General features: G+C 44.5%; 1 protein-coding gene across 3 annotated transcripts; it reads left to right on the top strand.

Annotated features, from left to right (window-relative positions):
- The first annotated feature begins 4,279 nt into the window (after positions 1 to 4,279).
- LOC117898522 (GATA-binding factor A) lies at positions 4,280 to 19,080 on the top strand. 3 transcript variants are annotated; one of them, XM_034807991.1, is made up of 4 exons: positions 4,280 to 4,970; positions 16,888 to 17,481; positions 17,545 to 17,821; positions 17,888 to 19,080. In XM_034807991.1, exons 2-4 carry the CDS (start codon positions 16,978 to 16,980, stop codon positions 18,583 to 18,585), a joined length of 1,479 nt encoding a protein of 492 aa, XP_034663882.1. In that variant the 5' UTR covers positions 4,280 to 4,970; positions 16,888 to 16,977; the 3' UTR covers positions 18,586 to 19,080. The 3 variants fall into 3 exon arrangements, with proteins under 3 accessions (XP_034663882.1, XP_034663881.1, XP_034663880.1); XM_034807990.1 differs by lacking the exon at positions 4,280 to 4,970 and adding an exon at positions 13,010 to 13,548 and having other exon boundaries at positions 16,888 to 17,472; XM_034807989.1 differs by lacking the exon at positions 4,280 to 4,970 and adding an exon at positions 13,015 to 13,548.
- The last annotated feature ends 893 nt before the right edge of the window (positions 19,081 to 19,973 follow it).

Below are 19,973 nucleotides of genomic sequence, written 5' to 3'. Positions count from 1 at the left end.
CTTCAACGTGAGAAAATTCCGCACGAAATTATATAGGCAAAAATGTCTCGGTTATCGAGCGGTCGGGCCAGCATACCTGAACAAAAATGTATGTGCGTATGCCTGAGATAGTGCCACAAGACGGCAAGTCTCATGCCCCAAGCTGCAACCACAGCACCGCACAACAAAAACAAAAAGCGTAAATGTCAAAATGCCAAAATTAATTGCAATGGCAGTGCCTGGGATAAGAGACAGAGACAGGGGACAGACTAAGAGCCAGAGTCAAAGCCTGAAATGGCCATACTGCCACCTCAAGGAGCCAGAGAGCAAGAGACCACAGGCCACAGCCCACTTTGGGGGCGCCACAAAGTCGATTATGATCTGGGGGCAGGAACAAGGATGGAGTTGGATGGGAAATCAAAGGGGATATTCCCCATTTATGTCCAACGAAACCCTTCTGAGAGACGCCTCTGCCTATGTGGGCTGTAGCCAGCTCCTGCTTGAGCCACCATTACGAATTCTACCACTCTGAGCCCTAACCAACCTCGGGCGGCATGCCCATGCCACACCCCAAGCCAGCCGCGCGATTCCAGTCGTCAGTCGTGCCACCAAAAACCAGACCCAGGCCGAGACCCAGGGACAGGCAACAAAAACAACACGCAGCCACATAAGCCGTGTGCCCCGCGCTGTTGTGGCAACTATCAGGCCGAGCCATCAGCAGGACGCCGATGCAGGCTCTGGCAGTGGCTCTTGCAACAGAACAAACTCGTTTTCGGGTGCCACACAATGCTGATTCCCCATTTTGAGGTGGAGTCATTCGGTCGGGCCGCAAGGCTTTCGATTGGTCAAAGCGAATTGATGCACACACACATGCATAGAGAGAAATGGGAGACCCTCATGCCACATGCTTGCTGCCCCTGCCACCAGCAGAGTGCCTGACTGCCTTCTCCTTCGCCTTCGGATTTCATTAAAGTTTCGCATAAATTTTGTTGCATGTTTCTGGTGTTTCGTGTCTGGATGTTTGTCTGGGATTCCGGGGTATCGCACGGCGCTACACGCATTTCAGGTCCAATTCATTTGCAGCTAGATTTGTACCCCACCTCCCCTGGGCACGGGGGCATGCCCCTCCTTCTCTCGCTCCCTGGCAAAACAGGTAAAGGAAAACGCATTTCGTGTCCGTGTCCGTGTCTTTGGTTTCTTTCTTTATGATTTTAGTGCTCGTATTTTTTGGCAGTTCCTATAAATAATTGAACTTTATCGCCCGCCAGCCCCCGTGGGTCGTTTAATAAATTTAATTTGTGGTAATTGAACTTATGGCAGGCACTGTAGACCAAGCCCCCGGCAGACAGAAACACTCCAGACACGCCACGCACTGAAATTCCAATTGAAATTGCTAATTTTTCAAGGCTGTCGCGTATTAATATACAAAATAAAAAGGAGGAAGTCTCTGCAGGAGGAAAATGTGTCATGCCACATCAGCAATCTCTTTTTTTGCGCCCAAGAACTGATTCTCCATAATTTATGACTGACCGAATACTCGTGCGATGGTGTCCAAGAGAGAATCGAGTGCCAAAGTTATCTGTGTTCCTGGCTTTGCAGTTAGTCATGGGATTGTTTAAGGAGAAGTGTCTGTGTAGGCCCTGCGAACTATGCAGAATTTGTACGTTCTCAGGATAGAAGTCAGCTAGTATTCAGTTTATAGATTGTTGCTCATAGAATTACCTAAAAATATTGATTATTTAACGGATGTACATATGTACAAAAGAGTAAAACATCGACTTTATTTATATTTTTATCTTTCCTCGAAAGAATGAATTTATTATTTAATATTATTAAAATAACTGGCAAAGTTTATCTTTAATTGTCAATCGTAAACATGGATGTGGTTGCTGCATAGATGATATATTTTTTTTATAACATTACATAACATATGTACATAAACATTTATATTATTAAGACCTCAAATCTAATGCTAATTTTGGTTCCATTATTTCTTATCTTAAGAACAAAGGAAATGCTCAAATTCTAAGCTATTTCCTGTCTAAAATAATGAAAATATATGATTTAAGAGACGAATTGTAAATTATTGTAAATGTAATCAACAACACAGTACAGAAGGAAGAATGCATTACTTATTTACTCTTAATAAAAACATTTCATTTTTCAAACTTAAAGTAGCTTGATAATATTAAATTAATGATTACCCAACAAATTCCCTGATACTACACAAAGCTTGCATCATTTTTCAGCTAACATTTTCGATGGCAGATTGGATTACAAATTTCCTGGGTGTGCTCTTTAATATGAATTTATGTATCTTAGCACGCCACAGACAGACAGACAGATACTTATCCTTATCTTCATTGAGACAAATGAATGGCATAACTAATTTGTAAATTGAAAGGAAATTGTTGATTCTCCACCTGCACCCCACTTAACTGCCTAGCGAATGAAAAACGCTTAATGAAGACATTTATCAGATAAACAAATCACGGGTAGGCGTTAAACTTATAAATTGCAAGCACGTACATACGAGTACATACATATGTAAATATGTACACACAAATAAATATAATTTATTTCCCTTAATTGCTATCGCGGGAAAGAGTTATGACACGAGCGGAAAAATGCCAATTAAAGTGCACATAAAGTGGCTAACCAAAGAGAAAACAAAACTAAGCATAAAAACCATGGTTTATTGCCTTAGCATTTGGTGAAATCGTTTTTGGGGGATACCATTGGAGGAGAGAGGTATGAAAATTACGAGAAGGCATTTGAAAGTGCCACGAAAATTATGCATAAGCTTGACCAAAACTAAGAGAAGATGCCATAGGACCTTCTTCTTCAACAAGCCCTACATTTGATGTTTGATGAAGAAAACATTTATATTGGCTAAGAATATCAAATACATAGCCAATTCTCATTATCATTATTCTACTCTTACTCAACTAAAGGACTAAAACCGTCTGTTTCTATCTACAAGTCGGTTCTCACAACATATTTCAGATTTTTTCACAGCTCAGGATATGTCGCACGGCACCGAAACTTGTTCTTGGTTCTGAACAGTTAAAGCATGTTCAACCGTGTTCAATCATGTAAATTCATGTCCAACCAAATTGTTTGAGTTTTTCCATCATATTCAATTATACATATACATATATTCATGTTCCATCAAGCAGATCAAGTTTTTCAATAATGGTTCAATAATATTGGTTCAACCATTTGCAATCTTTTTGAATCATGTTCAATAGGTTTTAATAAATAAAGTAAACTAAGTTCCAATCAAGATGTTTGGGTTGTTCAACGTATCGAAAGTTATCAAAAATGATCGAAAGTTATCGAAACGACCAAGAATAGATCAAACAATTTATAAAGTAATCAAAAAATATCGAAAGTGATCGAAAAATATCCAAAACGTGGTCGAAAGCCTTCGAAAAATATCGATAAGGATAACATTGTATACTTGCTCTTCTATGAAAAAAGTCCATGGAAAATGTGCCCATAATTCCCCTCTGTATTGAGATATTTGCATGCCCATTCAGTACGTATGTACTATGTACATACATATGTACATCTGTACATACTTACATACATACATATGTATGTACATATGCATGTTCATACATTGTTACATATATTCGTAATGTAATCCAATCTGAAAACTATATCTTATAGCTAGCAGAACCTGCAGTGTATATGGGTATTCGTTCATTGAAGCATAGCCCCAAATTTATTGTCATTATTGCTTTATTTATTATCGAAAATGATATGCTTTAAATGGCGTGCGGCAAGACATTGCGCATACGCCATGAGAGCCGCACAAACCATGAAGTGGGCTGTCCCCCGAGAGGCGAGCGCTCTCTCTCTCTCTCTCTCATACACACAAACACACTCAGAGGAATATCTAAACAGCAAATCAAGCAAACTTTAATATGGCCACATAACCGATTACGAATGTGGGAGAGCGACAGAGTCAGCTGTAGATTGGGAGCGGCCAGGCGTCAAAGCGAGACGGGCAGGCCACGGGCAACACCCACTTTCATTTCATAGTGCGATGGGGCGACTCGCTCTCTCTCTCTCCCTCTCTTTCTGTCTCTCTGGTTCTGTTCCACTGTGTTTGTGTGAGAAACCCGTTTGTTTGAACACGCAGCGACTGGAAGGAGAGCGAGCCACAGGCAACAGCAGCAGCAAAGTGCTCCAGCAAAGCAGTCGCGCTCTCAGTGCACGTCCAACCGGAAGCCCAAAAAAACGAAACGCTCGCTCGCTCACTCCATCTTTGTTCTTTGTATATCTGCTTGTGTGTGTTTGTGTGTTCCAATCAGAATACACACAACAACAAGGAGCCACTCAGTCCCCGTGTTGGCATCGGATATTCCTCTGCTCTGCCTTCAGTTGGATTCGGATCGGTTTATGCGCGAAACGCGAAACGCAGCGAATGGAAAAAGTTGAAACGTAAATTGCCGTCGCCAAAAACTAAAAGTATCTCCCCTCAAAAACTAACTGGTAAACTAACTAATTTAATAGCGGTCTTGTGATTAATTAGCCACCACGGAAACTAGTCGCGTGATTCCTCGCATAAATTCCATTGGCTATCGGCTGGAAGCCATTGTGTCTGGCCATCTATCGATCGCGATAGTCAGTGTGTGTGTGTTTGTGTTTACTGTGTATTTTTTGGCCAACATTATGCAAATGTATCCGAGTCTGTGAATTGCGTGTGATTTGTGGCATCCACAGACTGGAAACAACCCATTCAAAATCAAATCAAACCACAAAAGAGCACAAAACGTTTGGCTTTACAGGCAGTTAGGCACTCGAGCCTAACCATCGTACAGCACAGCACAGCAAACAGGCCATTAAGTCCGCTCCTAACTGCCAATTGGCATACGAATCTTCATTTGCATACATCAAACACATCAGAAATCAGCGCAGCACACAAAAGACTGAGAAGAGAGACACTCTGGGAGGCAGCTGAGGATCGAATCAACAGTCAAGTAAGTTTAAATCTGTCTTAAAAAATGTTTTGTTTAGGTTTAAATATACAAAATGGTTGTTTGAATGGTTGATAATGATGGATGTACAACACCTTAATCGGTTATTTATGGAATATGAAATATTGGCAGTAGAATTTCTTAAGGCTACATTATGCAACTGGAAAATAGGGAAATATGTACCAGAATGATCTTAAAAACTCGCACTTAACTGTCAGAAAAGGAGACCCCATTGACTTGCTTGTCACAGCCTTCGATTCTACAGAGTTCTATACGCCTTCAATCCATTAAAATGCATTGCAAAAATGAGAGGTTGCTCATAAGAAACATCATCAGAGCTCTCCAAATCATCCTGAGCAGAATAAAGAGCATCTTTGATTCCAAAAAAAGGCTCTGCATCATTGCATTTCATTCCTATGATCATATGTACATATATGCACTTGAAATCTGATGAAACACTTTTTGTATAGTCAATGTTTTCGTACTACTCCCTCCCCAATCACAAACTGGTTCCCCCTCCAAGTCTAGCCACAATCGTTGGACACTCATTAGATGCCATTCAGCAGTCAATGAATTGCAGTCTAAGATTTAGACACTAACAATATGTTTGCCGTCGTATCGATTAGCTAATCCCGCGATCTGTTAGAACACAATCTTTATGGGATCAACAATGAGTTGAGCAGGGGACTAATGTTGGGCATGTAAACGCTAGATTGAGATAGTTAGATACAGATCTACTTTACAGGAAACCCGTTTGAAATTCGATCCCATGATTAGATTAGATCAGAGTTCTTTTGTGGCAAATAGCAGACACACACGAACGAGAACAGAAGCCGCAGCAGAGGTTGAAGGGGAAAATATACATTTTTTTTTTGGCAACTAAATCATTCTCGATTATGCCATTAGCTGTGTGCTGGATCGGTACAGCGATCTTTTATGGCCTTTTATTATTGTTATTGTTTGTATTGTTGCCATAATTTAATTGAATTGTAATTTATGCATCCCGGTATATTCAGGCATAAATTGCCATAAAATATTGCAAGAAAAACCCATAAATATCAGAGCAACTTTGGAGCTGTCACAAAGTGGGGGACTAGAGGGGGATCAGACACGAGTGTACGGGCATATCTATATGGTTTGATATGAACCTGGCAGTCCATTGGCAGTTGACATGAGCGCAGTTTTGTTATGGTGTCAAAAATCTTTCAGCCATCCATTCCATTCGGAGTTAATTGATGGGAGCCGACCCAAGCACTCAGCAGCCGCACCAGGGGAAACAAATATTGGAAAACAGGAATGCTTTCGTGCATTTTTTAACACTCCGCAGCTCCACTTGGAAACACAAACACAGTAGTTGGCATAATTATTCGCACAATTGCATTGCAGATACATAAATTGTGGACTTACCGCGAGATCGGCTGGCACTCTGCGCGCGCGTTCAACCCTCAACAAAAGACTCGAGAAACAGCAACAAAAAAAACACCAAACACCAGTAATTAACATTTACATTTACATTTACATTACTATATGTAATAGCATTCGTTTGACTATTCATTAGGGTCTGTGATCCGCTCTGCACCATGGTTCTAGCGCTCTCTCGAGAGAGACTTTTGCTAATGCACATAAATTAGAGGGAAGGTGTAAGCAGGCTGACACGCGGAATGAAAGCGTCAAGAAATGAAAACCAAAAGACTTTTGTTTTAGAGAAATTTTAGTTAAAGAAATCAGTGTCCTTGACTCCTTTTGAGTGCGCTTTCTAGCCTTGACAAACCTTCAACCCTTTGCTATACTTTCACTTCTGGACTCGGCCATTTATCCTGGCCATATTCCTTGCGAGCAATTAACTGCTGGCGCCACCACTAACAGGACAACAACGGGGCTCAATGGCTGGCCCAGACAGCCCAGAGAGTGGCCTCCCACAGAGACCCAGAACGGGAGGCTACAATGACACAACATGCCATGCGATGCCATCGAGTGCTGTAAATATTGCAAAAAGTGTCATAAAATCATTAGCTGGAAAAGAGTCTATAGACGCGTCCTTCGGGCGACCAAAAAGGAGAGGAGTCCAGGCCGTGACACAACGGCGCTGCGTGTGACCAGTGGCACAGGTTACATGATCCCTATATAGTATACACATATAGGAGTGTACATACGTGCGTGCCCAAGCGCCTTTTAATTTATGACACATTTTATGAGACCCGCAAAAGGCCATAAAACAGAAATTGGCTTCAAACATCAGCCAGAAGGCCAAAACAAAACTAGTTAAATGGTTCTGACTTCGATTCCGGGCTATGGCGATATTTTTTTGGGACAATTGCATCATAAATCTCAACCAAAATCGTTTAGCGAGGGGCAGCGTAAAGGTCAGGGCATAAATAAATCCATTTAGAGAAAGGAAATTGGAGTGGCTTTTCATTAAAATAAAGCTTTAAGTTTAGGCAATTCCTGCAGTTGCTTTTTTTACCAATTAAACATGGACATTTCAAATGGAAATTCTTTCTTCTACAACCTAAAATTTTCTCAAATGTTCGAGCTTCTTTTAGAGCACATTTCCCTCAGAATATTTCTGGCACTGCTGCGGCAACCCCCGGCCACACTTGACTGCAAAAACCCAAGCTAATTATGCAATTTGAACACTCGCTTTTGGTGCTGGCTAACCTACACACAAAACTGCACTGGAAATAAACACAAACCCAAGCCAAAGCCACAGTCACATTCATTCAGGTAGTAGCAGCAGCTCCGTGAATATGCAACACGCAAGTGGCAAGGAAAGTGTCGCAGAAGCAGCAGCAGCAGAACGAACGAACTGAAAATGAACTGAAAATAAACTGAAAATGATATATGTGCATATGCACTTTAAGCAGGTCAACGGGGAATGCACAGAAAGAGAAACATGGCCCAATAGGAAGTACATGCCAGGGAGAGGGCTCGTAGCCAAGCGACCCGTTGACCCAAGGCTGGAAGTCCTGCCGTGCGTTTCGAGACGTTGTCCTAATTGCATGTCAGTTGCAACAGACAGGAACTGGCAAGCGATACAGCGACTACAGGTCCTGGTTTCAGCCTGGTTCTCGGTAGCGCAGCACAGGACATGGCGTCAGGTGTCTGAGTGGCTTGCTGCGAGGGTTAGTGCCGCTGCCTCTAGGGATGAAGCAATACTTAAGATTTATAGATTTCATTGCTCAACATTCAGTAACCTAAGCGAATGGCAAAGTTCGCTAGTGCTCATATTCCATATCAATTATATGGTATAGCCCTTTAGCCCCCTTTGTATTTCGCTTCTTGAGCGCTTATCGGCACTCTTTGTTGCTTTAAATACGATCTACATCAAGCCCTATCCGCTTTATTGTTTACCCACTTTGCTGCTGATAAAATTCCTATCCTGTCGCATTTTTCCAACAGCCGCGATTATATATTTTAATAAATATAAATTATAATATAATTGTTGCCCTGGATACAGCCACAGAGAAGTAGATGTATTAAGTCCGACTCGATATTCATGGCGGTATCGGGCATCAGGCGAACTTATCGCACAGCTCGATGGCATATGGAACCTTCGTGGAGGAGGGAGGCTTAATCTTTGGACTTATCGCTGGGGCTTAGAGGAAGCTGCAGTCACCAGCAGTTCGCCCCGACTATAATTTCTGTTTTGATGTCTGATTCGACTGTAAATTCTGTTTTGATATGTGATTCCCGGGTGCAGTCGAAGTTTATCTTATTGTTTCTCATGCCTGCGAAGCCGCCGGGCGCCAGCGAATCGTAAAAAAACTTTCGAAAGCGTCCCTAAATCTCCCCACCCCACCGCAACCACGACCCTTGGCCACACATTTTTGGTGGCCCTAATTAATTAATTAAAGACTAGGAAAAATTAGGCGACATCTTTTCACAGTCTACACGAACGAATCTTGATTTTTCCACACAGCAATTAATTCGACCTCTCTCTCGCTCTCATTCTGATCTCACAAATGTAAATGTCACTGGCGGTGCGTTGTGGTGCGGCGGAGAAGAGAGGAGAAGAGAGGAGAAGCCATAAGCCGCACCGACGCCAAGACACTTAAAAGCTTTGGGGCAGGGACAGATGAGATCAGGTCGGGGCAGGCAGCGCATTCCCTTGCCACAGAGCCATGGAATTTGTCTGCCCGCGTGCCGAAAACTTGTCACTTGCCAGAGAGCGGGAAAGAGACACAGAGCATGCAGGAAAGAGAGGGAGGGGGAAGGTCTCTCTGTCGTATCGGCGAAGATCAAACACCGGGCTCGGTCTCTGGGGCTTAATTTAGACGCCATCTAGATGCCACAAAGGACACACACAGCCCGAATCGAGTTTGCTGCCTAAGTCTTTCGTTTGTTCACACGCCCCATTGGGCCATGTGCCACATGGGCCATGCTCCCGAGTGTCTGCCCCCCAAAAGCCAGCATAAAACCGCCTATCGGTCCAGTAATTAATTATAAAACAAAAAACATTATCGCTATCAGCATTGCAACAACAATAGTCGCACAAATACTCGTACGAGCATTGCAATAAGTCACCATTTCCGCCATCAGCTAAAGTCCCCTACCCGGCAAGGGCTCTCCTCTGATATGAGTGGCGCTCGCCACTATCCAAAACGATGTTTATAGACTGACACACTGTCAGCGATTGGAACAATCAACAGAAGAGGGGCTGTAGTTCGGCTTATCTCTTAGCTGTATTATTCAAATGGGAGTGGAGTTCTTCGTTCTGTTTTGTTGAGGAATTTGTAAGTAGCCGTCGCACTCCAACTGCGTTTCAGTTTGCATATTGTCAAGTGGGAAAGGAGCGTAGTGGAGATGGGAGGGGAGAGGAGGGCCTGTGCCATGGTAGGGGTAACAGTAAGGCGCATTGTCGCATGAGTAATTGCCCTGGTTGTCGGTTGTTCGCCGGTCGGTGCGGTGCTGTGGGGAAGCGAGCAGAGCCCACTAATGGCAATGCGATAAGACATGCAGATCGTAACTCTGGTGGCGCAACGAACAAAAAAAAAACAATTTGTGAGGAGTGCAAGTTATGATAATTATCCGCATCTATGCACATACATATAAACCTACTTGTAGGACTACTCGTATTCCTATAAGAACTTTAAGGCCATCGAAGAGGGAATTTCAAGCGATAGCCAAAGCCAACTTCTAAGTGTACGGACTGAAGGCACTATGCTGAGTGGCTTACAGAAAGAAAGGTTTTAAAATTAGCAAATGGAATTCCATTTTAATGGAAATGAATATCCCTCTACCCTTTATAGACTCCCTTAGCTTAAATCTCCTACACACTACACAAAGAACACACAGAACACAGCACTTCCACTGCCTTTCCCGGTTCCACTTGTCTCATCCCAACACCAACTGATCGAAATGTCATCAAAGAACCCAACCCAACCCATCTAATCCCGTACCCCTGCTCCTACTAGATGCATTTGCGACATTAAAGATGAACCAAAGTCCATAATTACAAGTCTCAAACGGCCTAAAACACTCAACCCCTCAAGAGAGTGAGTGTCGAGAGTCGAGAGTGGAGAGTGGAGAGCGGCGAGACGACAGTCGAGGGCCCATGTATGTATTCGTCTGGCAGACGACAGCTGAAAGATTCTCATAATTACGCATTAAGAAAGAAATAAACATACAAATTTGAATAAAAACGATATAACCGCTGAGATCCAAAACCACAGAAGGTGAACCACAGAGACACAGAGACTGAGGCTGGAGGATGGGGGCTGGCTGGCGCACTTCGGCATTAAGAATCGAACCACAAATCCACTTAAAATCACTACAAAAACCAATAAAGATTGCTTTCATCTTTGCCGAGGGAGCAAGGGAGTGCAAGGGAGAGAGAGCGAAAGAGAGGCCAGTGCGCGATGACGATCAATGGAAATTGTGATCATCGAGATGCAATGCATCCAAGTAAGATCTCAACGCTTAGAGGGCTTAGAGGGCTCTAGAAGGAAAGCCAGCAGAGAAGAGATCTTGGGGGTCTTGTTCGAGTGGTTGGCAGCGGTGACGCCACTTTGAAAATTCGGGCGACATTTCTCTTTTCTTTTGTTTTCGGGCAGGAAAGGATTAGAGTGGAGCCAGAGCAATTATCATTTGTCTGCTCGTTATCAGTGGCTCAATATGTGCATGAGAACTGCTCTTATTATGACCCTCTACCACTCTGGCACTCCCATTCACTCTCTCGCAAGAGAAATGACATTTCCCACCCCGCAGCTGGCATCGCATGGAAGTTTTTCCATATTTCCTGGAAAGCGCGTGCCAGTGCGCTGTGCTCTCTGGTTCCATTCCAATTCCATTTTATTCCACGATAAGCTCCATAAAACTTTATCTCCCACCTTGAACACGGGGGGCTTGGGCTTGGGCTTCTCTCTCTTCAAGCCGAGATCGTGTGGATGATCACATTAACGGTCTGGCGCATGATGATATATAAAGCTGTTCACAAATTAAGGTCCATTAGCGCAGCAGGATGTGTCAGCGCGGATTGAAATATGCGCATGTCTGCCCCCGAACGAACCACGAACCACGAACCCCGACTTACCCCTTGCCCTGGCTCTCTGACGCGCCTTGCGGTTTCTGTTTTGACATCTTTCGTACCTCACCTCTGCGTCTGCGCCTGCGCCTGCGCCTGCAGTCTCGATATCTGACTTGCTGACTGACTTTCCTGCCTTTTGTTCTTTTCGTTTTTGTTTTTCCCACTTTTGCTTTGCATTTTAATGGAGCGAATTTGTCCTCCTCTCAAGAGCGAACCTTTATTTTTTGCTCGATTGGCCGAAACTGAGGCAAATTGCTTGATTAATGATCGTAGCTCGGCTGGGGACTGCTTTTTGGCAGGGGCGTGATTTGTGGTCGAGTTGTGGACTACCCGGAATAGATTGGTTCTACAGGCAAGAGGACCTGATGTAAAGTGGTTTAACAATTAAAGTTAGATCAGAGGCTATTTAGAGATCATTTTGGATGTAAACTAAAGATTGGATTTTTGAGTTGTGTGTGTCAAATTTGGTAGGAGGTCAACCCCTTTCCAGTACGAATCTCTTAGAGCTTCTTTATTTAGTTGGCAGCAGAAGGCAAATCGAAATGCTTTATGGATAGAATCCCACAAATTGATCATTGATCAACATTCTTTTCCACCATTTACCTTAATTACTTCTAAAGGAATTTGTTTCTCAAAGAATAATGAATTCCTTTCCACTCTTTCCACTGAACTATGTGTCATGCACTTTTCCTAGTTGCTTATTTGAGTCATCTTGAAATAATCGCCTTCCATTAAGTGCTATATAAACACACACACAAACACACATCAAATGTACTCCCTTTTCTAGGCAATCAATTAATTTTGATCCTGCGATCTTTTGCTTACCCGCAGACGGAGACACACGCCCAACGATTTAATGAGCTGCTGACAATGGGCCGAACCCGTCTATGCCCACAATCTCGCTTCGGCTTCAATGCTCCTTGGGTTTCAGTTTCTCTTTCAAGGATCTGGAATCTGGAATCGGGAAAAGCGGATTAGCTGGCTTAGGACAGCGTGGTGGAGTGCCTACCGTTTGCTCTTTCGTGGCTCTCAAGTGCAGGCAGGTCCCCGAACGCACTTGAGAGCCACGAAAGAGCAAGAGGCTGAGGGGGGACATCATTTTTCAAAGACTTACATGAAATTGACTAATTTTCGGGTACTTCTGCTGCTGCCGCTGCCGCTGCTGCTGCCTGTCACAGCCGTGGCATTGCACCTACAAATTTTTACCTGTCAGCAGTCAGCAAGCAGTGCTCTCTCCTGCTCTTGCCCTCTCTTCTTGTGGCTGTCTCTTTTCTGCTGTGTGAAGGCGACGCCTGCAAAATGACACTCACAGGGGAAGGGCAAGCGAGGGACAGAGACGGAGAGCGGGAGAGCGAGAGCCAGAGTCAGAGGCAGAGGGAGGCCCATTGATGAAATTGACTTTTTATGTTGTTGCCGTTGCCTTTGCCGTTGACTTCTTTTCCGATTTTGCGTGGCACTCACACTCAGTCGCTGCCTCTGCCGCTGTCAACGCTGACGTCGGGAACTGGATCTGGAAATTTGGGATTAAGTTTTTGTTTACTTTGTGTGGCGTTTTTTAGTTTGTTTGTCCGCCTCAAGGAAGTCGGTTCGCTGCTGTGCTCGCCCGATCTCAAGATCTCAAAATCGTGGCAATAAAACCCCACAACAGAGACACACACGCAGACACAGAAATATCGGTTAAGTGCTCGTAAATGAATTAAAACCGAAAATTTATAACCTTATAAACACAATTAATCAAATGTTTTACAACAACGCACATAAAATGCCTTATAAATAATAAGCCACTCGATACGTCGCACTGTTCCGCCGTTCCACCGTGTAAATGTGCCAATAAAACATTTCTGAATTTGTTGCAATTAATTTGAATGCATTTGCGTAGCATTTTTTACACTTCCCATAACCCATCAATATCCAATAAATATCGTATTCCATATCCATATCGGTTCCAATCAAAGTGGTGTGCGTGCGTGCCCCATAAATCATTCTAAAACAAGCAGCGAAAAGCAGCAAATTATTCGGCCATAAATCATGGGCATCTTGCTGAGTGATGGCGATGTAAGTTTACCCCCTCACATTCTTGTCGATTGACTATGTTTTCCTCGATTAATTATGCTTGTAAATATACCGTTGAACATGTGATTTAAGGGGGGAGTTAATGGCTAAAGTAGCTATGGAGCTTAAGCGGGTCAAAGCCATTCAATGTCACTTATGTATTAATTGGAGAATTTACCTGATCTTCTATTACGAAAGATCTACATTAATGAAGGAAATTACAGCCAGATTTACCCTCTAGAGATAGAGAGAAATAGAGAGAGAGAGCCAACAGGAACGGCTACTCATCGCTGACACTTTCCATCCTCTTCATCTTTTTTTTTTGAAAGACCAGCCAAGTAATTAGTTATCTCATTAATACACTCCTCGCATGGAATCTCCTGCCATCTCTTGTTACTTATAATTTAATGATCCAAATCAGAGTAGTTCAGGCCGCAGGTTGTGGGCTTATTAGCTGCCACCTGACAGGCGGTGGCGGCAAACTTGAATCGATCGCAACTACAGCTAACGCTTAAAGTAAAACAAAACCAAAGACTTCAACCAGCATCCGTTAGAGCCGGAGAAAGAGTGAGAGAAAGCAACGCGATCGAGGCTTAGAGAGAGATCAATGAATGAGTCAAGTGGAGTGGAGTGAAGTGGAGAGACACTCGAGTGGAGATGGAGTGCTTGCTCCGAAGTGAAGAGGTGTACAGGAGGAGCGCACAGTGTATGGGAAAACAGGATCCAGAAAACAGGACGGCCGAGCGCCAGCTCTAAGCAAGAAACAGAACCACAGAAAAAAGCAACAAGAAAAGAAAGACAGAACCACTCAAAGCGCCGCTCATCTTAAGGGTTTCCCCATCTCCTGATCCCACTGCCGCCTTTGCTTTACCTTTGCCTTTCTGCTTTGTTGTCCGAGATCCTTCCAAGTGGTTTTCTCTGTTTGTTTTTATTCCTTCATTTGCGGTGACAAATTATTAACGTTCTACTCATCGCCGTGTCCTCTGATCTCTGCCATCTCCTTCAATCCCCGATCCCCGATCCCGTGATCACTCTCTTCGGCTCTTCTCTTTTATGAAATTGATTTTTTATTGCTGTTTATTTTAATTCCTCGCCTTCGCTTGGGGATTTCTTTCCATCTCGGATCTGATCGTTTCTTTTGTTTTTTGTGTGGACTTATTTTTGTTTTGTTTTTTTAGTTTGTCCCTTTTGCTGATCGCATTTTAATAAGCGCCCAAGCCCAAGCGCCTTCTCAACCACTTCCAAGCGACGATCCTCTGCATGATCTGCATGGATCTTTGCTCTACTCTCCACCCGTCTCTCTGCCTCCCTCCTCCAACTGCATCTTGTTGACAATTTTTCGTGTGGCCGCCGACTGCTCTGCTTTGATCTTCGCGCCCTCTCGTACGAGTTGCTCTCCATTGCGACGGCGCTCTCTTTGATCGAGTGATCTTCTAAGGGGAGCGACATCATTATGCACGCGTGGTCAACTCTTTGATAGTTTGGAGGTTGTTCTTCCCTCTCTGATCTCCGATCTGCTCTCCCCCCCTCTCATGCTTTGCTGGAATTTAAGGAATTGCATCGGGAATCGGTTTGGTATGTTATGGTTGCAATTGATCTGCAATCTTCGATCACACTCTCTGCCGATTAACTTGTTTGGACATGTGCGTGTTGGGGTCCTAAAATGTTATTGCTCATGCGTCGTTTTTCACTCAGTCAATCAGGCATGAAATATATCACAATTTAAGGACACTTTTAGGGGAACTTTAACTTGCATTTTATGCTAATTCTTTTGGTAAAAGTGTATGCCAAAAATTCATATCTTTTTTGCTAATTTGTTTTTACTTTCTCATTTGGCAATATTTAAAGTACTTTAAAACAGGTATTAATTCGTCATAAATTAGTAATTGAACTTAAGAATGTGTTTTAAATGTGCCATAACTTATTTGGAGTTTGATTTATTAAATTATTTCCATATTTTTTGCCGCTTTACCAGATTTCTTATTTGTTTCATATTTTATTGATAGTTGAAATGGGCTTCTAATTGGTTTAAATGTTCTTTTGAATTGCAAAGTTCATAAACATTATTTAGTTCTGAATTCTTCAGCTCGCCGACGGCATTTCGATTTCTCAACAAATTAACTCAATTCTAGTATTAACTCAAAATGCCATTTAATAAATATAATTTCATTCCATAAGCAGTTTTCTTTCCCCACCAGGCCATCTGCTGGCCACAGACATTTTTTTCGGTATTCCTAAGACAGAGAGTGACTGAGGGGGGAGCCTCCCCAGAGATGGAGTAAAATTAAAAATTTCATACATCATCGCATTAAATTTGTGGGATAAGATAAAGACGTCAAATGGTTTCCCCCTCTCTTTCTTCTCTTCTGTTCGATTTTTTGTGCGCGGCTTGACTGTAAAGGCAATTTGGAAATATATTCCGTATACCCGTACGGGTGCGCGTATATCCGCATAAATAAAATATGCAATTGGCGCCTTAATTGAATCCGATGTGAGGCACAGATTTCGATGATCGTTTCAGCTGTTTGGCTGTTGAACTTTTGTAAATTGTTCTTGCCGGAAAAACAAGCACTTGAAGAGTTTTCTTTCATTTGGTGCAAAAATGTTGAATGAACCATGAAAAATGTTTCGAAGGAAAAGAGGAAAAGGAAATCGAAATTTAGAGTGTGTTTTGGAGTATTCAACAAAGAGGAAAAATAATTTTGAGATATTTTATCCTGTTGCGGCTTCTCCTATCCAATTTGCTTTCTCCAATTGCTGAACTTGGTCTATCTATGTCTCAATCTTTTCGTATAACGAATCCTCTCCTGTATATATCCAATATGAGTGCTGACTACCCGTAAATTACACTTTATGGCCCTGGCTATGGCTGGTGTGCAGCCCACACCACCTTCTCTGACTGTCTGTCTCCTCAGGTTCCCCCTAAAGCCCACGCATCAGATAAGTGCTGGTCGCAGCAAAGATAGAGATGCACACACACACAGCAATGCAAAGATACAGATACACAGCCAGAGACAAAGAGCGATGCAGAGAGAGCGCCATTAAATGGAGTTGGCAGCCGAAAAGGGCGCAGTCTGTTGGAAAAACGAGTTCCGATCACAGCTTGAGGCAGGGTTTTGTTGCAGTGGCAGTGGCAGGAGAGAGGGATGAAGAGCAGCTGGGGCAGGAGCTGCAGCAAAACCAAAATGGCTGCCACAGCCAAAGAGGGAGTTGCCCAAAGAGACCAAAACGAGAATGCCCAATGGCAGCAAAGAGATGGAAATGGGAAAGGGACTTGGGGCTCTTCACACATCACAAAGATCCAACAACTAATTGACAATCCTCTTTTCCGACTCTTTGCAGTCCACATCGGACCAACAGTCGACTCGCGACTATCCGCACTTTAGTGGGGATCATCAGAACGTGCCGCCGCAGGTTGCGCCCAGCGTCAAGATGTACCACAGCAGCGCCGTGGCGGCCTACACGGACCTGGCCGCCGCCGGAAGTGCAGCCAGCGCAGGAGTTGGAGTCTCCGGCTACCACCACCAGCAGGCCGTTAATGCACCCGTCTACGTGCCCTCCAATCGCCAGTACAACCATGTGGCCGCCCATTTTGGGAGCGCAGCTGCAGCGCAGAATGCCTGGACAACGGACAGCTTCGGGTCGGCGCATGCGCAGCTGCCGGCGCAGTTCTACACACAGAATGCGGCCGTGATGATGGGCTCATGGAGGAGTGCCTACGATCCCACGGGATTCCAGCGATCCTCGCCCTACGAGAGCGCCATGGACTTTCAGTTTGGCGAGGGACGCGAGTGCGTCAATTGTGGGGCGATCTCGACGCCGCTGTGGCGACGGGACGGCACCGGACACTATCTGTGCAACGCCTGCGGGCTCTATCACAAAATGAACGGCATGAACCGACCCCTGATCAAGCCCAGCAAGCGCCTGGTGAGTGCAGTGAGTAGCCCGCCCCTGATCTACTCCGGTTATGCGAGACTAAACGATCACCTTCCCTCACAGACGGCCACGCGGCGACTGGGGCTCTGCTGCACCAACTGCGGCACCCGCACCACCACCCTCTGGCGGCGCAACAATGACGGGGAGCCCGTCTGCAATGCCTGCGGCCTCTACTACAAGCTGCATGGCGTCAACCGTCCGCTGGCCATGCGCAAGGATGGCATCCAGACGCGCAAGCGCAAGCCCAAGAAAACGGGAAGCGGCTCTGCGGGCGGGTCAGGAGCGGTAGCTGGCTCGGGTGCGGTCCTGGAGGCCATCAAGGAGTGCAAGGAAGAGCACGGTAAGTGATACCTCAGCAAGTGACTGTGGACAAGAAATTGAATCAATTATTTCGGCTCTCTGACAGATCTCAAGCCATCGCTTAGCTTGGAACGGCACAGCCACAGCCTCAGCAAGCTGCACACGGATCTGAAGAGCAGCAGCAGCGGCAGCCTCATGGGGCAGCATCATGTCCAGCAGCAGCAGCAGCAACAGCAGCAGCAGGCCCATCAGCAGCAGCAGCAGGCGCACCAGCAGTGCTTCCCACACTACGGACAGGCAGCGACGCAGGCGCAGCAGCAGGCGCAGCATCAGCAGCACGGCCATGGCATGAGCACACCTTCCGCGGCGCAATCGCAGCTGAGTGCCCGGCAGATCCATGGAGCCACCGGCTCCCAACTTTACACGCCCGGCAGCAGTGCGGGCGGAGCGGGATCCGGTGCCTCGGCGTACACCTCGCACAGCGCCGAGACACCTTCACTGAGCAATGGCACCCCGTCTCCGCACTACCAGCATCACCACCACCTGGGCAGCTCCCACGGACACCATGTGGCAGCAGCGGCGCACCATCACCTGCATGCGGCAGCCGCTGCAGCCGCTTATGGCGTAAAGACCGAGGCGACAGCCACCAACTACGACTACGTGAACAACTGTTACTTTGGTGGCACCTTTGGGGCACTGGGCGGAGCAGCCTCGACGGCCGCCTTGGCGGGGGGAGCCGAGTTGGCCGGATATCACCATCAGCACAATGTCATCCAGGCGGCCAAGCTGATGGCCACCTCCTAAGCTAGTGGGCCATGCATTTGTGGCTCTGTGATCTCCCGTCTGTCTCCCCCCAACCACAGCAGCAGCACCTGCACCAGAGCAAGTCCACGTTGCAATCGCATTGAAAAGACTTTAGACGTTAGTTAGTCCCCCATTCTCCCCTATACTAAGCCTAAGATTATCCCTTTGGCATGTATGTAAATACCGTAACTTTATGTGGCCAGTCTTGTTGTACAAATCTGCATCTACCAATACATAGAGCTAAGTAGGTGTCTGCGTGTGCGTGTGTGCGTGTACAGTTATCGTTTGTGGTTTAGCTTCTTATTTTAATGATGATGATTAATTGTTCCACTAGCTTAAATATCCTTAACTATTCCTATTCCTTGTGTTACCAGCACGGCTTACACACCCCTCCCCTCATAGACCATTTGGCAGTAGGCGTAATTACTAGAATAGTATTATTATTATGTTTATCCATTTAACAAATCTATGCGTAATAAAATTGTATTCAAAATATGCCCCATTTTGGACTTGCACTTTGTACGCTACGTCTAAACTGACACTTTGCTAGTTGATCTTGTTGGAACAGCTATTTTTGTTGCTTTTACAAGTTTAACGGGAGTTGTGAATCACGTGGCCACAGGTCCGGACACGTCTGCCTATTATATTCTTCTGCTTTCTGATAAACAGTGACTCCATCGCATATTCGGACACGTTTTTCCTCTGCACAAATGTTCTCAAAGAGTATAAAGAAATTCGATAAACTCCTAAAAGGGAATATTCCCTTGGCACTTTTGCCCTGTCCGATTATGCGTTGAACCTCATTGAAGGACTTATTTTGGTTTTTCGATTAAAACTAACTGTTCTTACTAAAAAGTATGAATTTTGGTTTATGATTTTTAAAGTAACACTATAAAATTGTATAAAAAGTGAAAAAAAAACGAAAACGATTATTTTATCGCATTTCTTTCTGCTTGTTGAGAACAAATTAGCAGTGTATTCGCCACTGTAGCGCTATGTGGACAATTTCGGAACTACTCGAGCAGTAGAATATGCGGCATGCTTTCAGGTGTACACGCAAAAAACATTTTACATGTAAGGTAAAGTTGATCTTGTTGAAAGAACAACAAAAACTGTTCAAGTGCCTTATGGTATATTATTCACTCTGGCGCTATGTGGCCGAATTGGGAACCACACGAGCTGTGGTATGTACTGCATGCTTTCAGGTGCACATGTAAAATGCATTCTACATGAAAAGTCAGAAATTAGTTTCAGACGGTGAAATATATATTTTAAAATTATGAAATAATATGCGAAATATTTGCATATTGTAAAAGCAGAATAGAAAAACTGCCAGAGAACTTCTTTACGAAGTTTCGATGCTATTCGGATGTGTAGTAGGCATGTAC

This window comes from Drosophila subobscura, chromosome O, assembly GCF_008121235.1.
Source record: "Drosophila subobscura isolate 14011-0131.10 chromosome O, UCBerk_Dsub_1.0, whole genome shotgun sequence".
NCBI lineage: Eukaryota > Metazoa > Arthropoda > Insecta > Diptera > Drosophilidae > Drosophila > Drosophila subobscura.
The sequence above is the reverse complement of the archived record's forward strand: the minus strand, read 5'-3'. Positions and strand labels throughout refer to the sequence as shown.